Source organism: Sminthopsis crassicaudata, chromosome 1, assembly GCF_048593235.1.
Source record: "Sminthopsis crassicaudata isolate SCR6 chromosome 1, ASM4859323v1, whole genome shotgun sequence".
NCBI classification, from domain to species: Eukaryota; Metazoa; Chordata; class Mammalia; order Dasyuromorphia; family Dasyuridae; genus Sminthopsis; species Sminthopsis crassicaudata.
Window position 1 is genome coordinate 672648550 of NC_133617.1, and position 19443 is coordinate 672667992.

Consider the following 19443-nt stretch of genomic DNA (forward strand, 5'->3'; position numbering starts at 1 on the left):
ATCTCTTTGGGGTATAAATCTAATAATGGTATTACTAATTCAAAAGGATTTATAAAGTTCAATAGCTTTGGGGGTATAGTTCCAAATTGCCTTCCATAATGGTTGAACTAATTCATAGCTCCTACATTACAGCATTATTGTACCTGTTTTCCCAAGACCCCTCCAGCATTTGTCACCTTATTGTCACCTTGACTGATCTGATGGATATCCTTACCAATCTGATGATACATCTGAATTGGTAATTTATGTTTTTCTAATTATTAGTGAAAAATCTTTGCAATAAATTTCTCTGACAAAGATCTTATTTCTAAGATATATAGGTAGCTAAGCCAAATTTATAAGAAAAAGAGCCATCCTCCAAATGATAAATGGTCAAAGGGTATTAACTGGCAGTAGAGAAAAAACCCCCAAGGAACTGAATAGAATTCAATTTCTGCCTATTATTTTGCCTATTTTAAATGTTTATTTTTTACTAGAAATAATCATTTTCTATTTTTGGCAGAATTCACATATAAATCTATCTTTTTTCATTTTTTCTTTGGAAATCCATTTATGGCTTATTCAATTTTTATCCTCCCTTCTAATAAATAAATATAGTCAAGCCAAAATCTAAATCTGAACATTATCTTGTACCTCTAAACCATATTTTTTTTAGCCAAGAAATGGGAACTATACTTCATCTTCTTAAATCATAATTGATCATTGGTCATATAAGTTAACTGCTTTTGAAAAATGAAATATTACATTATTTGGTCTGTTTTTTTAAGGGCTAAAATGAGACCAATTTATTGGAACAGATTCTTCACTCTCAGTGCTATGAACCAGTGAGTCTTTGAAATCCTGGGAATAAGAAATGTGAAAGCCTTAGGAAGAATTGAGTGGTAATGCGATGGAGGAGAAAACATAGTGAAAGCTGGAATTAGGAAGTTTGGGATGTGTATCAGAGATTCATTCATTCCGTCTGACACTGAATAGGTCATTTCCTCAGTTGTAGGATTCTGTGAAATGATAATGTTTCAAACTCCTAAGTCTATGATTCTTCCACAACTAAGCTGCTTTCAGTCATGTGACTAAATAGTAAATAAGTAGTGTCATATTTACTGTAGATGATCTTCTATAAAAGCAAACATCTGGCCCAAACCCAGAGTTGAAGAAGAACTTTAATTGATAGTTTGAGTATTGATACTTAGTATTGATACTCTACCTATGTACTTCAAATATGTCTTGAAAAAAGCTCATATGGCATACTTTTAATATCTTTTTTTCTTCTTACTTTAGGTTGGTATAGAGGAGTTTCAACAAAGAAACCTAATGTAAAGGTAATGAAAATTCTCTTTTGCATTTTTTTTTCATGTAAAAATGTTTGTGTTCTACAGAAGCAGCTTTCTCTTTTTGGAGTGTTGGAAACTTTCTCCTGATAACTATAGTTATCATTCTAATGACATTATTAGACCACATTCCTCTCTGAATCAACACTGCTAAGAAGGTTATTTAAGGGATGGAAAATGTCAATATGGTCACAGCTGTAGAATATGTATTTTTTTCCTAAGAAAAAGCCCTGTTCTTAAGTATAAGACCTTGCTGTAAGCAGTTCGAGCAAAAATTACAAATTGGTAAATTCACAGCCATGGACTTATGACACTATATAATTTGACAGATTTTTTAAAATGAAAATTTTAAAAATAATTTTATTATATCATCTCATTTGAGACAAGTTCTCTTGAGAAAACCATGAAACATTTGTATTTTATTAAAAAGTCTCATTTCTTACACTATATTTTCTAAGCATGCCTATTCCATTAAGAATTAGTATTTATTTTAGCAAACAGTTCTTCTGAGTCACTATTATAAGTGCATTGATAATCATTCCTCCATTTTACGATAGTGTAAGAAGCTTTCTTTCTCTGGAATTCTAACTTATACTATATTAAATCATGGGTATGCAATTTATGGCTTCTTGTTCAGAAGCTATTTGCTTACTGTTTAAAAAGAGCCAGATTGTTGTGTTTGATTTTTAAAAGCAAATTCTACTCAGAATTGTAACCATTAATCAGTACAACAGAATGTTCATTCTGACAGTAGTTTCCAAGGGAATCAGCATGGGAAAAATTCTTACATTTCTAATATTTGCAGATTTTCCCCATCAATTACACCATCACCTGGTATTGGTCATCAGTTCTCTAACAAAAGTTCATTAAGGAGAGCTATCCTGACATAGTGAATGGAACCAGAAAGATGTGTGTTCACAATTCTTTTTTAGACACAGACTGTGCTCTTGTGTTCCAAGCAACCCTCTAAGACCAAAAGTGGTAACCTAGATTGATAGAAGGCATTTTCTCACCCAGGAATGTCTCATCACAGTAAAATCACAGGTTCCCTTTCCCCATCCCCATCAAAAGAAAAAAGAAAAACAAGATCGAGAAGGAACAAAATTCTCTTAGAGATTCCATATAAGAGGTTGATTTTTTAAAAGAGAAACTAGAACCAAATTGAATTTATTGTCAGCCAGTTGATGCTTTAATTTTGTTAGTAATATTTATTGTCTTGAATTCCAAATATAATTAGGGATTAAAGTAAATCTTTTATGAACATTTGAAATGACTGTTTTTATACTTATGACCGCATGTATCTATGGTTTTGAAAACTTACAAAACATGAAATTTTAAGCATTTTATGGTCATTTTATGTTATTTGCATGGTGTTAACATTAGTGTGTTCTTAGTATTATGCTGAATGATATATAAATTCAAAGAGGATTCTGCTATCTATAAATGTTTTATAGATTTTTAAAAAGGCAAGAAAGATTGAGATATATATAAAGAATATCATTTTAGATAATATAATAACATTTAATACATTTAGATGACAAAGACTTTTGTAATTTTGCTTTATGTTACTTTTTTTTAAAAAATTAAATTCTTGATGGTAAAGAAAATAATGCATCTGCAAAAGGGGGAAGAAGACTAAGGTATGAGAAGTGATGCCTTTAGGATGAAAATAAAAATTTCCAGATCTAAGCAGTAACAAGTTATTTGTGAGGAGAAAAGTAAAAGTGAGAGTGAAAGACTAAAAGACTTCAACTGACATTTGAGTCCTTGATAGAAAGAGATGAAAGTGACAGACATTCCAGCTATGATTAAAACAAAACCCACACACTAAGAGAAAAAGAAACACTTCAATGTGAAGAAAAAGATACCTCAGCTCAGCTATCAGGGATTGTTGATATTTTAAAAGATGAAGAAAGGAAGGAAAGAAGGGAGAGAGGAAGGGAGGGAGGAAAGGAAAAAAAGATTCTCTTTTTCTTCAAAAGGAGATTCCTGAGGGGAAAAAGTGAAACAGAGAGACTTAAATGCATTACACCAGAAGACATCCTTGAGTTTAATCGAGAATTAAAGGAAAAGCTTTTCCTTCTTTTCGTCATCCAGAAAAAAAGATCGATCTAAAGCTGATGCTAAGAGGAGGAGAATATTGGTGTCTGTGCTTAAAAGAAGCGTAATGAAAGACCACCAAATTGGCTAAACCAAAACAAAACAATTTGAAAGGAAAAGCATGCCTGTTAATTAAGGAATGATCAGATAAATTGTGACACAATACCATCCTATTCTGCTATAAGAAATGAGGAAATTGATGATTTCAAAAAGACACGGAAATATGAACAGAAGCAGAGAAAAGTAAGCAAAAACAGCAGAACAATTTATATAATAACAACAATTTGGTAAAAACAAACAACTCTGAGATCTGTTAGAACTATAATGAATATAATGGCCCATTTATGATTTCAGAGGACCTGTGAAGAAACCTTCTGTGCATTGCAGAGAGATGATGAATTTAGGGTACAGAATGAGACATATGGATATTTATGTGTATATATATATATATATGTATATATATATATATACATATATATATGTATATATATATATACATATATATATGTATATATATATATATATACATATATATCCATACTCATTTATGAAACAAATATACATAGACATTGAGGGAACTTGACTATGCATATTTGTGTTAAGAATTTGTTTTTTTTAATGAAGTTAGGAGTTATGGGGGAAAATATATTTCAGTTAAATTTTCCAAATACAGAGTTGGAGGAAGTTCACTATTGTGAAATGTTTGATGTGCATTCAGGTAAAGACATTACATCATCAGTTTTCCTTAACTGTTCTTCCTTGTAACAATAGATCTCTCAAAGAGAGATAGCAATAGCAATCAGCCATTTTGTCATGTAAAAAACCAACAAAAAAATCCATAAAAACTTTTTAAGTTAAGAAATAAAAATTAAATAATGAAAGCAATAAATGGATCAATGCTTGCCCCTCCCTCCCCTGCCAAAAAAGGGCTTCTTAAAACCAGGTTTGTAAGAACATTTTCTATGCTTCATGGACAGATTATTGAAAAATTTTTCACATGCTGTCTTTTGTTCATGATTACATTCAGTTCGGTGTCTCTACATATAAAACTTGGGGTGGCATGTAGTAAATGCCCTTGTATGCAAAGATAATCAATCACCTAGACCGGTGTGTTGGTTTCCTAGGAACATATGATCTGAAATGGGTTTTTCCTAATAATCACTGTTATTGCTTAACTTAGTCTCTCCTTAAGTCTCCTGGTCCCAGATGTGCTGCATTAGAGAGAGCCTTGGTTATGGAGTCTATCCCTCAACATATATTGCTTTTTGAGGACCTTTGACAGAATTTTTTGTTTATTTTAGGAGATAAACTGCTCCCAGAAAAAGAGAGTATTTCAGTTAGAGAATTTAGATTTGAATCCTGCCTCTACTATTTATAAAACACTTAACCTTCCTGGACCTTAGTTTCTTTATCTGTAAAATATAACCTTTAAGGACCCTTCTAACTTTAATCGACCCTATTTTTCTAAGCCTTTTGGAGAACCCTTATTAATGAGAGATAAGATGTCTAATTTCTTGAAACCTTTTGCTTTCTCCCTGTGAAAACATGAACCTATTTATGGCTTTAGCTTCACCACCAAGAGTCTCCTTCTAACAGGAAAAGAATTTTTTGGAAATACTGTCCCATTTCTTTTCTTTTCTTTCTCTCCCTTCCCAACCCAATCTTTTTCCTAATGCTCTTCTTTTATCTACTTTGGGTTGTAGATGTAAAGAATGTAAAGAAAATGTAATGTAAAGAAATGTAAAGAAAAATTTCACTTATTGCCAAATGATATTATTATATTATTATCAAAAAATATGAATTTTGTAAAATATTGGTGAGTTTCAGCATACTTTTTGAACTTAAAAAGAGGAAAAGAAAAAGCATTTATGCATATATCACTATGAATACATTGATATTGATGAAGCACATCTACAAAGATAACATTTAGGTTATGCTTGATTAGAAAGTTTTGACTAAATATTAGGGACCACAGGACCTGTGTCCAAGGCTTTAAGTTGGATTTCTCATTGTATTTTATAGATAGTGGCAAAAATGTTTTAGATTTCCTCCTTTCCAAAAACATTTGATTTAATAGAATTGAAATACAAGCAAAAACTGGTATTGTTTTTTCTAATTATATACCACCCACAGATAATGTCACATTCATATATGTTCATTAGGAACAATAGGAACTATCTTTAGCATATACTGTTTATAAATAATTTGTTGCATTAGTTAGGGATACATTTTGTATGCTTCATGGACAGATTTTTGGATGGTTTTTCACATTGTCCTTTGTTCACGATTATCTTCAGTTCAGTGTCTCTACATATAGAACATGGTGTGGCATGTAATAAACGTCTAATATTTTTGGATGGCTGAATATTCTTAAAACCAGAAAGAATGTAGTCAATAGCCTATTGTGAGAAAAAAAGTTTAATTTGCACTCACTACTAAATGTATGATATTGTATAATTATATGGTCATTACTCATGATGTAGTTGGCTTAATTCTAAAGCCAAGATAAAGTGTGATGACTATATTCCAAAAACAAATATCCTCATGATCTTCATTTCCAAGACAGCTTTAACAACAGTTATTGAATATATCTGAATTATAACATTTTAGAATATCCTCCTTTACTTCTATATAGGTAGTTATTGCTGTACTATATTCTGTTTCAAGGATTAGTGTTGCATTTGTACCCATTTGCCACTTTATGGATATCATATTTGGTGGAAGACACATTTATCCAGTGATTATCTTTACTAAGGCAAGGAGTTAATGCCCATTTTCCTTTTAAGTAGTGTATTGAATCATTTTCCACAAGTCATTTACCATAAACCAATTGAATATGGTTTATTAAGAAAATAACATTTTTTCAATATATTTCTTTGATTGATTTTATTTCTTGAGGTAACTTTTTTAGACTGCATTAATTTTTTTTCTTTATTGCATGCAAGTATATACACATATGTACATATGGAAGTATCCACTTTATGCTTTTTGTACCTCTAAGAATTTTGACAAGGGGTTTCCTGTTCTAAGAGCAGATATGATTCATGGATAATGAGCAATTAAGATGATTCAATTGAGTCTTGAGCTACCAAAAAAGAGCCAAAGCAGGAATAAATCAGAGATGGAACAAAGACAATAAGAAATAGGAAAGCGAGAGAATTTTGTGATTTAATACACCGATTGTTCTGGGATCATCTGTCCCTCTTCTATCTATCTATATTCATATATGTGTGTGTGTGTGTGTGTATAATATATAATCCCACAATATTTAACTGTATTGAATGAAATTGGACCACAAATAAATTGGTAGGTTATCACTTTAACCTAGCTTTTAATTTGGGCTGGATCTGTGATTTCATTAGTATAGGGAACTCCCAGTGAAGAATTTCCTGTATTAACTTGCATGACTAGGCTTTCTAAAATTGTGAGGAGTCATTCCAGCATTTCCATCTCAAGTCATAATGACAGAAAATTTTGAAAAACAAAAACAAAAAACTAAAGACAGTTTCTTGTGTTTCAAAAGAATTAAAGATAGTCAATTTTTCAGTTTCTACAATAAATAAGAAACTTTCTGCCATAAAATTAGAAGCTTTAAGCAGCACCTTATGTTTCTCCAAAGAGAAGGACTGTTTCTCTTCCAGTTTCTGACAATTTAACACAAGGTCTGTTCAAAGTTGGATGATTTTATGTGACACCTTTGACTTATTCGCTGAATTTGACAAACTCATTACGAATAAATAATCTTTTCAAATGGACTGAAATTATGGAACTATAAACAATGCCGTTTCCAGTGTAATGATACAGAAGAAAATATGAATAAACTCTAAGAAAAAAATGAAGATTTATTTTTAACATACAAGGCCAAAGATTGTGAAGCTGAATTGCTGAAAAATCACAACTTCAACATGAATAGCAGAATGGTTATGTATTCAGATTCAGTTATTTGTTTTGTTCTTCAAATTTTCTCTGTTCTGATTTTTTTTTAAAGAGAAGGAAAGAATCTAAAAATTGTTTCTGTTCTGCAACTACTCTTAGTCTCTTTTTTCTTACACTTACCAAGGAGGAACAATAAATTCTTTCAAGAATGTTTCTTTATTCCTCCATAAACAATATATGGAAGACTTGACAGCTTTATTTTTGTAGGTCTCTTGCTCACATACAGCAGATTTTTCTTTGTATAAGATGATAATCAATACATCTGTAACAAGTTTCTGGAGTGACAGTTGAATCTCCTTGATGATCATTAGCCTGGGAGAAAATGATGCCATGGGCTTCTAGACAGGATTAAGAACCTTTCTTCAACAATACTGTACCAATCAATTTGGCCAACAATAGATCCTCAGTTTCTCTTATTTTGGGCTCTGGTGGCTAAAAGTGAGTATAAATAGCAATTATTTCCATTTTTTTTTATCAGAAACCCTCATTGTCTTCTCCTCCCAGTCTGATTTTTTTTTTTAACAAAAGTAAGCAAAGATAAAAGAGGCCATTTTTACCTCATTTCTTATCTAGCCATAATCACTAGATGAACATTGCCTAGGACAAACTGAGACCTTGTAAAAGAAGTGAGCTAAAAAAGGCCAAGGTCTCCCATTGCATCCAGGCCCATCTTCAGTCATCCTGATCAATATCTTGCCTTTGGACCCAGATCCAGAGAGCTCTGGAGAAGAAAATGATCTGGTGAATTTGCACAATCTTTAAATCCAACTCACTTGCAAATCGTGATATTACCTCCCTGATGTTATGGTCCTCTTTGAGAATGAAGGACAAACAATGAATGAATGACTTCATAACTTTCTAATTATTCTTTTATATTCTATTTTGTGTTATAGTTATGTGTCTATTTCACTGACCCCTACCAGAAGTTAAGCTCTGTAAGGAAGAGGAAATACCTCTTATTCATGATATGATGATTCTACATGGCCATGAAGAGAATGTGCACTCAGGAAATGTCTAATGACTTTAATTAGTCTTATGATGTGAATAACATTAAAAAATATGGACAGAAAATTTTGGGATCTCTCAGTAGGATGGTAGCGGCACTCATTACCAGCCCATCCTGATTACTGCTTTTCTAGAGAAAGAAGAACATGAAGAATAGAAAGAAGTCTTTACCACTTCTCCAATCGCCATAGTGGGAGCCCAAGTAGACAGAACTTATGTCTTGTGTGTTCTATATCTGATTGTATACAAATGAAATCCAGAAGCTGCCATATTAAAGATTAAAGATGCCAAGAAACAAAAATTATAAGAAGTTTTAATCTTCTAAAGAGAGAGGACTCTCATGGCCTCTTCACTGTGGCAGAGGTACAAAGAGAGGTTAAGAGAAGACATAGATGCATATGTGTGTCAATCTAGTTGTAGTGAATCTATATACACATATACATACCTGCACACAAATACACATATATGTATATGTATGTATATATATATATATGTCTAGGTATGTATGTGTATAAATGGATATATATTTATGTAGATGCATATAGTTGATATATGTTAGGATTTGCAAAAGAATTATATGGGGATTAGACAAAGATGTTCCTTTAGAGGAGTTCATAAGACGCTGTGTTACAGTGGGAACAAATGCTTTTTACACCCGGACTATGATGAACATGGAAAGACAGGGTCCCTCCTGGCAAGGGCCTTCTAGAGAAACTCGGTGATGTTTTCAATGTGGAAAAAATTGGACATCTAAGAGCTCAGTGTAGATATGGAGATAGAGTGAGAAGACAGGGTGAGAGAAGACCTAAAACTCCATGTCCAAAATGCCATAAGGGTCTCCAATGGGCCTCCGAATGTAGATTGACCCAGGGAAATGAGAGGCAGAGCCCAGCTTCAGCCCCCCAAGTGGGGCATGATGGCAGCAGAGGTTCCATCCAGAGAATTTTAAGACATGATCGATCAACCAAAAGGCAATCAGATGGAAGAAAGGGATTGAAAGTAGGAAAAATAGAGTTGTGTGCAGTAGAGACTACTGAGATACTCCCTGGAGAAGTGAAATCTGTTCCTGTTGAGCCTATGGATTCTTTGCCTCCAGGCACAATAGGCTTGACCATTTCACCTTCTGAGAGTGCCTACAAAACAGTGTCTATCCATACACTGATGTGGGAAACTGGAGAACGTGTAGCCAATATCCCAGTCACTAACACAGGTAGACAATGTGTGATTTATCAACCAGGAGAGGTAGTAGCATCAGGTTTATTGTTACGTACCCCTAATAAGCAACCTGGTGATAGTCGCCCAGATTCTGACTCCAATGAACAAAATCCAAGAATATATTGGACAGCAGCTGTGACAGCTGACTGACCTATGCTTACTATTTATATAAACGGAATACCATTTGAAGGATTGGTAGACACGGGTGCAGATCGTACAGTTATTAGAGGTGCCAATTGGCCCAGTCACTGGCCAAAGATTAAGGCAGACACCTACATGTCTGGGGTAGGAGGACCAATAGCAGCAGAAGTTAGTGCTAGGCCTTTGAGATGGATATTTGAAGGTGAAATCTGAGTTTTTACTCCTTTTGTGGTTGAAAAAATCCCCATCAATCTGTGGGGAAGAGACATTTTACACCAGATGGGATTACAAATAAGCACTTCAGCTTTTTAGGCAGGGCTGCTGTTGAAGGCCTACCTGCACTTTCACCGGTTCCTATTCAGTGGAAGACTGATTCACCAGTGTGGGTAGAACAGTGGCCCTTAAGAAGTGATAAAATTCAGGCCTTATTAGACATAGTGAACGAACAACTTGACCAAGGACACTTGCGGCCTTCTCTAAGTCCTTGGAATTCCCCAGTATTTGTGGTGAAAAAGAAATCTGGAAAATGGAGGATGTTTGCTGCTATTGGGCTTATATCCCAAGAGCGGAAAGAGACCTGTATGTGCCAAAATGTTTGTAGCAGCTCTTTTCGTAGTGGCTAGAAACTGGAAGATGAATGGATGTCCATCAATTGGAGAATGGTTGGGTAAATTATGGTATATGAGGTTATGGAATATTATTGCTCTGTAAGAAATGACCAGCAGGAGGAATACAGAGAGGCTTGGAGAGACTTACATCAACTGATGCTGAGTGAAATGAATAGAACCAGAAGATCGCTGTTCACAATGTCGTATGAAGATGTATTCTGATGGAAGTGGAGATCTTCAACATAAAGAAGATCCAACTCACTTCCAGTTGATCAATGATGGACAGAAATAACTACACCCAGAGAAGGAACACTGGGAAGTGAATGTAAATTGTTAGCACTACTGTCTATCTACCCAGATTACTTATACCTTCGGAATCTAATACTTAATGTGCAATAAGAAAATGGTATTTACACACATATATTGTATCTAGGTTATATTGTAACATATGTAAAATGTATGGGATTGCCTGTCATCAAGGGGAAAGAGTAGAGGGAGGGAGGGGATAATTTGGAAAAATGAATACAAGGGATAATATTATAAAAAAAATTATTCATGCATATATACTGTGAAAAAAATTATAAAAAAAAAAGAAAAGAAAATGGAGGATGTTAACTGATCCAAGAAGAGTAAATGAACAGATGGAAACTATGGGAACTCTTCAGCCTGGACTTCCATCTCCTACTCAGTTGCCAAGAGAATGGCCTTTATGGGTTATAGACATTAAGGTTTGTTTCTATTCTATCCCTCTAGATAAGGAGGATATGAAAATATTTGCTTTTTCAGTGCCTAGTGTTAATTAGTGTTATAAAAAATATGAATGGACAGTTTTGCCACAGGGAATGAAAAACAGCCCTACTATGTGCCAAATGTATGTTGCTGCTGCTCTTGTTCCAGTAAGAAAAGCCTTTCCAAAAGTAATATTGTTACATTATATGGATGATATTTTGGGATGTGCATCTGAGGAACAAATGTTAGAAGCATGTCTACAAAAGACCATGGAAACACTAAAGTACTACAAACTGCATATAGCTACAGAAAAAAATTCAAAGACATGCTCCTTTTCAATATTTAGGATATGAAGTATATCCTAAGACACTCACAGTACAAAAGCTTTCTTTAAGAACAGAGAAGTTGGACACCTTAAATAATTTCCAAAATTTAATAGGAGATATCCAATGGCTACGTCTAGTGTTAGGCCTAACTACCAATCAACTGCAACCTCTATATGACATTTTAAGGGGAGACAGTGCTTTAAATTCACCATGCCAGCTTACAAAAGCAGCACAAGTGGCTTTGAGAGAAGTTGAACTGGCTTTATCCAATGTGGTTGAAAGAGTCACTCAAAAACCCTTGGAAATATCAGTTTTTGCTACAAAAGAGGCACCCACAGCAGTCCTTCATCAAGGAGACAGTGTGATTGAGTGGATGAACCTCCCAGCACAACCAGAACAAAGCCTTACTCCTTACCCAGTGCTTGTGGCTAGAATTTTATTAAAGGCTATTAAGAGAGTAATACAATTATCTGAAATAAGTCCTGAAAAAATATACACATTCTATACTAATGCACAAATTAATGTATGCTGTGAGACCATCCCAGAATGGCAAATTTTATTGGCCACAGCTCCAAATTTTGCACATGGGTCTCCATTAAAGATAACCTGGCTACTACATAATTGACAATGGATTTTTGAAGAAAAGGTTTCTAAGGTTCCTCTTAAAGGACCAACAATCTTTACAGACGCCTCCAAAGAAAATATTTGTGTTGTATACTCTCATGATTTAACCATAAAGAGAGTAGTCAGGACTCCTTTTCAGTCCACTCAACAGAATGAATTATTTGCTATCATGCTAGCTCTTATTACCCAGGAGACATAAATATAATTACTGATTCAGCCTATTCAGTAGGTGTAGTACAAAGAATTGACACAGCCTAAATAAAATTTGCAGCCTCTAATATTTATCAGCTCTTTAAAGAACTTCAAGAGCAAGTGAGAAAGCATTCAGGCAAGATTTATATCTTGCATGTCTACTCACATAGTGGACTTCCAGGTCCTATTTTTGATGGAAATTCAAAGTCAGATAGCCTTCTAACCATGTTAGCCAGTACTCCTTTATTTCAGGAAGCACAAGATTCTCATTCTAAATATCATCAGGCTGCTCGAGCTTTACGTTTACAATTTGTAATAACAAGAAAGGAAGCTAGGAGCATAGTAAAAAGCTGTACAGCTTGTCTTCCTTTCCACGCTCCTACACTCCCTCCAGGGAAGAATTCTCGTGGTTTGAGACCCAATAAAATCTGGCAAATAGATGTGACCCATTATAAATCTTTTGGTCGTCTGTCTTTCTTCCACGTGGTAGTAGATACCTTTTCAGGATTCACTTTTGCAGTGCCAACAGCAAAAGAGACAGCCCGAGTGATCACTGAATTCCTTATCCAAGCATTTGCAATTATGAATGTGCCACAAGAAATAAAAACAGATAATGGACATGCATATAGTTCTAAACATTTAGTGCACTTCTGTGCGCAGTATAAGATTTTACACATTACTGGAATACCTTTTAATCTGAAAGGTCAGGCAATAGTAGAGAGAAGAAACAGAGACATTAAGACACTCCTCCAAAAACAGAAGGAAGGGGGAGCCACAGGTAACCCTAAAGAACTTCTAAATTTAGTTCTCTATACCATTAATTTACTAATTTTTGACAAAGATGCACTGGCTCCAGGAGACAGGTTTTATTACCCTCCAGAAGGGCAGTATCCAGTGCAAGCAGCTCCACTGTCCTTAGATAATCGCCAGGTGATGTGGAGAGAGCCAGAAAGTGGTGAATGGAAGGGACCAGATAGATTAACTGCCTGGGGGAGAGGGTTTGCTTGTATTTTTTCAGATGGAGAAGGAATCAAATGGGTGCCAACGAGTCGTATTTGCCTTGTCCCTTGGAGAGAGACAGAAAAAGAGAAAGACCTCAAAACAAAGGAGAAAATCTAAGAAACATCTGACACTGAAAGAGCATGGCTAATAAGAAGACTATTAAAGAACTTTAAAACCAGCAGGAATCATTGGATTTCCTAACACAAGATGAGACTAATGGACAATGGACTTATGGACATTTATAAATTCTCAATTTATAATTATTTGATCATGTTATTTGTTACATACTTCTGGTATGTATTATGTTACTATGTTACTGTGTGTTTATGTAATCTATGTAATTATGTGTAATGCCTCTCATATTGATGGATTTATGTTTCAAGGTCATGACCACCCTATGTTCTAAATCAAAAGAAAGGGGGAGATGTTAGGATTACAAGGTGAGAACTCAGGTTGTCTGGACAGTGACAAGGTGAGAACTCAGGTTGTCTGGACAATTACAAGGTGAGAACTCAGGTTGACTTGACAGTTCTCTGGCTCAGACCTTTGGTTCGGGCCTTTAAAGGGAGTTTATACCTTAGGAATTCTAAGAGGAGCAAGTTCATTGGTGGAAGTATTTCCCCATGCCCCACTGAGTTCTCACATGCCTATTCTCTGGGAGGATAAAAGAAGGGCAGCATTGGGTTTGAGAGAATTGACTCTGGGATAGAGTTTTGACGCCAGGCAGGCTGAAAGGAGACCAGTCTGATTTGAGGAAGGACAAGAGTTGGAGGAGATTCAGAGCTCCCAAGAAACCTGCGCACAGAGAAAAAGATTTTACAGATCTCCTCCCAGAGAAGGATTATAATTGAGCAGACCACCGGTCCCTCACAATTCAAGAACTTTACACATATATGCAAATGTGTTTATATATATGTATATATACATATATACACACACATACACGTTACTGTTTACGTTGTTCTTATTTTTCCTAGAGTACTCGGCACCATTTCTTATACATCTTCCTAGGTTGTTTTTTTTCTCTCAATTTACCCTTTTCATAATTTTCTAATGGCACAAGGTTATTTCTAATGACAAATCCATACATATTATCATTGTCAGATTAGTCACAGAATTTCAGAGTTAGAAGTCATCTTCAGACACCATCTATCCCAACTTATACCTAAATAAAACTCATTTTCTTAACATACTTAATAAGAGTTCTTCCAATCTTTGCTTGGAGTTCTCTGGGAAGAAAGAACCCACTCACTACATACAGAAGGAATCCATTTGATTTTTTGATAGTTCTAATTGTTAAGAAAGCTTTCCTTATTTCAAGCTCAAATCTGTTTTTGCCATATCTAGTCATTCTTCCTAGTTTTGCTTTCTGGAGCCAAGAAGACCAAGGCCAATCATCTTTGAATTATGTGATAGTAACCATCTATTATCCCTAAGTCTTTTCTTTTCTAGATTTTTACATCCCAGAGGAAAGCCCCTTTATTTCTTAGTTCCACAGGCCACTAAATTAGAGGAAAGTGGTGAATCAAGTAAAGAGAATTTTCACACCAATAAAATTATAGTTCTAGTACAAAAGAAAAATTATCAGATTGTGAATTTCACCAAAGCAGGGACCATCTCAATAGTGATTGTTCCCTACTGACTAGTTCACAGAATGTAATATAGTTGAAAGACTGGTCGATTTGAGATCAGTAGACCTACATTTGTAATTCTGCTCCTGTACTTACCAGTGGACTACAAGTCACAATCCAAATTTAAGACTTATTTTCTATATCCCATGTGGATATGAAAAAACCCAAAAAATTTCTCTTTGCTTCTTCAGGGCCCAGCTAAGTACATTATACATAATAAATGTTTAATGCTTATTAAGTGAAATGCTTTATAAGTCTTAAAGAAGCATATAAATAGGATTCATTTAAAATATTTTTATATAGCAAATACTCAATAAATGTGGCTTAAGGTACCAGCCTTAAACACCATTCTATAGTTCAGTGATAATTTAATATCTAATATCATGCCAGAAGTTAAGGTATTATTTATAGAAAGTTTAAAAGCTCTCTAATTCTTAATAATCTCTCTACTTATTTCTGCTTCTGCACCACTTTTTAAAAATAGCATTTTATGGATTTCCTCCCCAATTACACATCAAGATAGTTTTAGCATTCATTTTTACAAGATTTTGAGTTCCTAATTTTTCTCCCTCCTTTTTTCCTCTCTTCTAAAAATGATAGGCAATTTGTTATAGGTTATACATGTGATATATGTGTGTGATGTAGATTATACATTGTGAAAGTCACAGTTGTGAAAGAAGAAACATATCAAAATGAAAAAAAATGTTTAGAAAATATACTTCAATCTGCATTCAGAATCCATCAATTCTTTATCTGGACATAGACAACATTTTCCTTTATCAGTCCTTTCTATTTGTCTTAGTTCATTGTGTTGCTGAGAAAAGCTGAGTCATTCATAATTGATCATCACACAATGTTGCTGGTACTGTGAACAATATTTTTCTGGTTCTGCTCATTTCACTCTGCATTGATTTGTACAATTATTTCCAGGTTTTTCTGAAATCTGCCAATTTATAATTTCTTATTGCAAAATAGTATTCCTTTACATTCATATTCCACAACTTGTTCAGCCATTCCCCAATTCATGGGCATCCCCTCACTTATCCCCTCACTTTCCAATATTTTGCTATCAGGAAAAAGGTTGCCATATCTCTTTGGGATATAGACCTAGTTGTGGTATTTCAGGATCAGAGGATTGTGCACAGTTTGCTTGCCCTTTGGGCATAGTTCCAAAATACTCTCCTGAATGGTTGGATCATTTACAACTCCACTAACAGGACACTAGTGCCCCAGTTTTTCCACATCTTACCACCATTTATCATTTTCCTTTTTTTGGTCATGTTAGCCAATCTGATAATTGTGAGGTGATATATCAGAATGCTTTTATTTGCATTTCTCTAATCAGAAGAGATTTAGAGCAGTTCTTCATATGCCTAGATATAGCTGTGATTCCTTAATCTGAAAACTGCCTATTCATATCCTTTGTCTGCTGGGGAATGGCTTGTATTCTTATAATTTAACTCACTTCTCTATATACTTGAGACACTGTAAAATTTGTTTCCCAGCTTTCTCCTCTCTTTTAAATCTTGGATGCATTGGTTTTGTTTGTGCAAAGGCTTTTTAATTTAAATATAATCAAAATTATATATTTTACATTTCATAATGCTCTATATCTCTTCTTTTGTCATGAACCTGTAACTCACTTAATTTCTTTAAGAATTTAAATGCTATAGTATATATGTGTGTGTGTGTGTGTATTTATATTTATTATTGTTGTTAGCTCAATGTTTACGTTAACTTTTACCAAGCTGTAGTTCCCTTTTAATCTCTTTTAATTTGATATATTTTTGTTTTTGCTTTGTCTGAGATCAGAATTATTAATTCTGCTTTTTTTTTTACTTCAATTGAAGCATAATAGATTCTGTTTCTCTTTATTCTGTGTGTGCCTTTCTGCTTCAAGTGTGTTACCTGTAAACAACATATTGTAGGAGTCTAGTTTTTGATTCATTCTTCTATCTGCTTCCGTTTTATGGAAGAGTTCATAATTCACATTCACAGTTATGATTACTAACTGTGTATTTCCCTCTATCCTATTTTTGTCCCTGTTTGTCCTCTCTCTCCTTTCACCCTTTCCCTCTTCATCAGTGTTTTGCTTCTATTACTTCCCCCAATCTACTATTTCTTCTGTCACTCACTTTCCCCTTTATTTAACCTCTTTTCCTCCTACATTCATCTGTTTATATATATTATTCTCTATTTGAGACAATACTGATGAGAATAAAATTTAAGGAGTATCAATTGCCCGCCTTTCCATCTTTACCTCCATTGTCCCAGATTTTTTATGCCTATTCATGTGAAATAATTTATCCCATTCTATCTATCCCTTCCTTCTGCCCCTAGTGTACTTCTCTTTCTCATCCCTTAATTTTTTTTGTATGTTTTTTCCCTCATATTCACCTTATACCCATTCTCTTTATCTATGTATATTTCTTCTGGTACAATTTTAAAGAATTATAGCTATCATCTTCCCATATAGGAATCAAAACAGTTAGCTACATTGAATCCTTTATGTTTTCTTTGCCTCTCTTCATTATTTTAGGCTTCTCTTGGGTCTTGATATTGGAGATCATGTGTTTTGTTCAGTTCTGGTTTTCTCCATATGAAAGATTGAAATCTTTCTATTTCATTAAATGACTAATTTTTTTCTCTTGAAGTGTTATGCTTAATTTCACCAGGTAGGTAGCTTTTTTGCTTTCTGGAATATCATGTTCCATTGTCTTTGATCCTTTCACGTTGCACTGTTAAGTCCTGTGTCATCCTGATTGTGGCTTTCTGGTATTTGAATTATTTCTTTTTTTTTTACTACTTGCAGTGATAGTTCTGTAATTTGACTACAGTGTTTTTATTTTGGAATCTCTTTCCAAAGATGATTGATATATTCCTTCAATGCCTATTTTGCCTGCTGATTCTAGGAAACCAGGGTGTGAATATTCTGTTGTCTCTAAATTGCGATCGTTCTCTGGTGGCAGATCTCTTAGGGGGCTTCTGGAGGCAGCCTTCCTTTCAGTTCAGTTAATCATCCCAAAATGCAGCCAGGAGTTAAAGTCTTTTACTGTCTCTTTCCAAATCTCCAGCCAGCTTCAGTCTCTAGCTCCCTCTGAATCCAAAGCCTCCAGGCAGCACGAAGGTAGACGTGGGAATGAATCAGACTCCACCTCCAAGAGTGGGATTGTGGACTTCTGTATCCTTGGCCCTAAGAGTCTTGCTTATACGGTGCACACTTAGTATACACCAATCATTTCACACTAGGAAACCATTATTTGTTTTAGAATTAAATCAATGCTAAATTACATTTAATCATTATCTCCTCAATTCCACTCAGTACCTTGTTTCAAGTTCTGGGCCATAACATCTCCTTGTAGGATCAAATCAATTGTCTCTATTCATTCCAGCAACTTAGCACCTTGTAAAAATCCTAACATCTCCCCCTTTCTTTTGATTTAAAACATAGTGTGGTCATGACCTTGAAACAGGTATACATAAATCCATCAATATGGGAGATATTATACATAATTACATAGATTTCATAAGCACATAGTAACATAATATATACTAGAAATGATGTAACAAATAACATGATCAAATAATCATAAATTGAGAATTTATACATGTCCATAAGTCCTAGAAATAGTCCAAAAGGAATCTATTGTCCATTAGTTCATGTGCCAGGAATCCAATAATTCCTGCAAGTTTTAAAGTCCTACAATAGTCTCATCTTGTGTTAGGGAATCCAATGATTCCTGCTGGTTTTAAAGCTCTTTAACAGTCTCCTTATCAGCCATGCTCTTTCAGCATCAGATGTTTCTTAGATCTTCTCCTTTGTTTTGAGGTTTTTCTCCTTTTCTGTCTCTCTCCAGGTGCTTGTTGCCACCCATCTGTTTCCTTTTCCATCTATTTCCTTCTCTATCTGTAAAAATAAAAGCAAACCCTCTCTCCCAGGCAGTTAACCTACCTAATTTCCTTCTATTTACCATTTTCTAAATTTCTTCTCATCATCTGGCATAAACATTGAAGCTGTTTGCACTGGACACTGTTCTGTTGGTTTAAAAAACCTGTATTCTTCCCAATTGTAATCCATTTCTGCTGTCTGATTGCTTTTTGGCTGACTAATCAGATAATCCCTTTCTTCCATGTGATTACTTTTCAGCTGATAGATCATATCAATGTCCTGACCTTTTAAAGGCTCTTTGGGTGTAACCTCAATTGCCATCATGCCCCACCTATCTTTTGATTGATATCTTGGAGCTGGGCTCCGCCTCTCATTTCCCTAGATCAATCTACACTCGGAAGCCCAGTGGAAGCCTTTGTGGCATTTTGGACATGGGGTTTTATGTCTTCTCTCACCTGTCTCCTCACTCTATCTCCATATCTTCACTGAGCTCTTAGATGTCCAACTTTTCCATGTTGAAAACATCGACGAGGTTTTCTAGAAGTCCTTTGCCAGGAGGGACCCTGTCTTTCCATGTTCATCATAGTCTGAGTATAATAAGCATTGTTGCCCACTGTAGCACAGCGTTTTATGATCTCCTCTAAAGGAACATCTTTGTTTAGTTCCCATATAATTCTTTTGCAAATCTCATTGGCATTCTCCATAGCTAGATGTCTG

At 34.6% G+C, this 19443-nt stretch overlaps 1 protein-coding gene across 5 annotated transcripts in view; it reads left to right on the plus strand.

Annotated features, from left to right (window-relative positions):
- DOCK3 (dedicator of cytokinesis 3) overlaps window positions 1-19443 on the plus strand; it is a 499318-nt gene that overhangs the window by 132259 nt on the left and 347616 nt on the right. For all 5 annotated transcript variants that reach the window (XM_074283356.1, XM_074283357.1, XM_074283358.1 and 2 more), the window contains exon 3: window positions 1279-1319. In XM_074283356.1, coding sequence (XP_074139457.1) covers window positions 1279-1319 — 41 coding nt within the window. The remainder of the gene's footprint in view (window positions 1-1278; window positions 1320-19443) is intronic.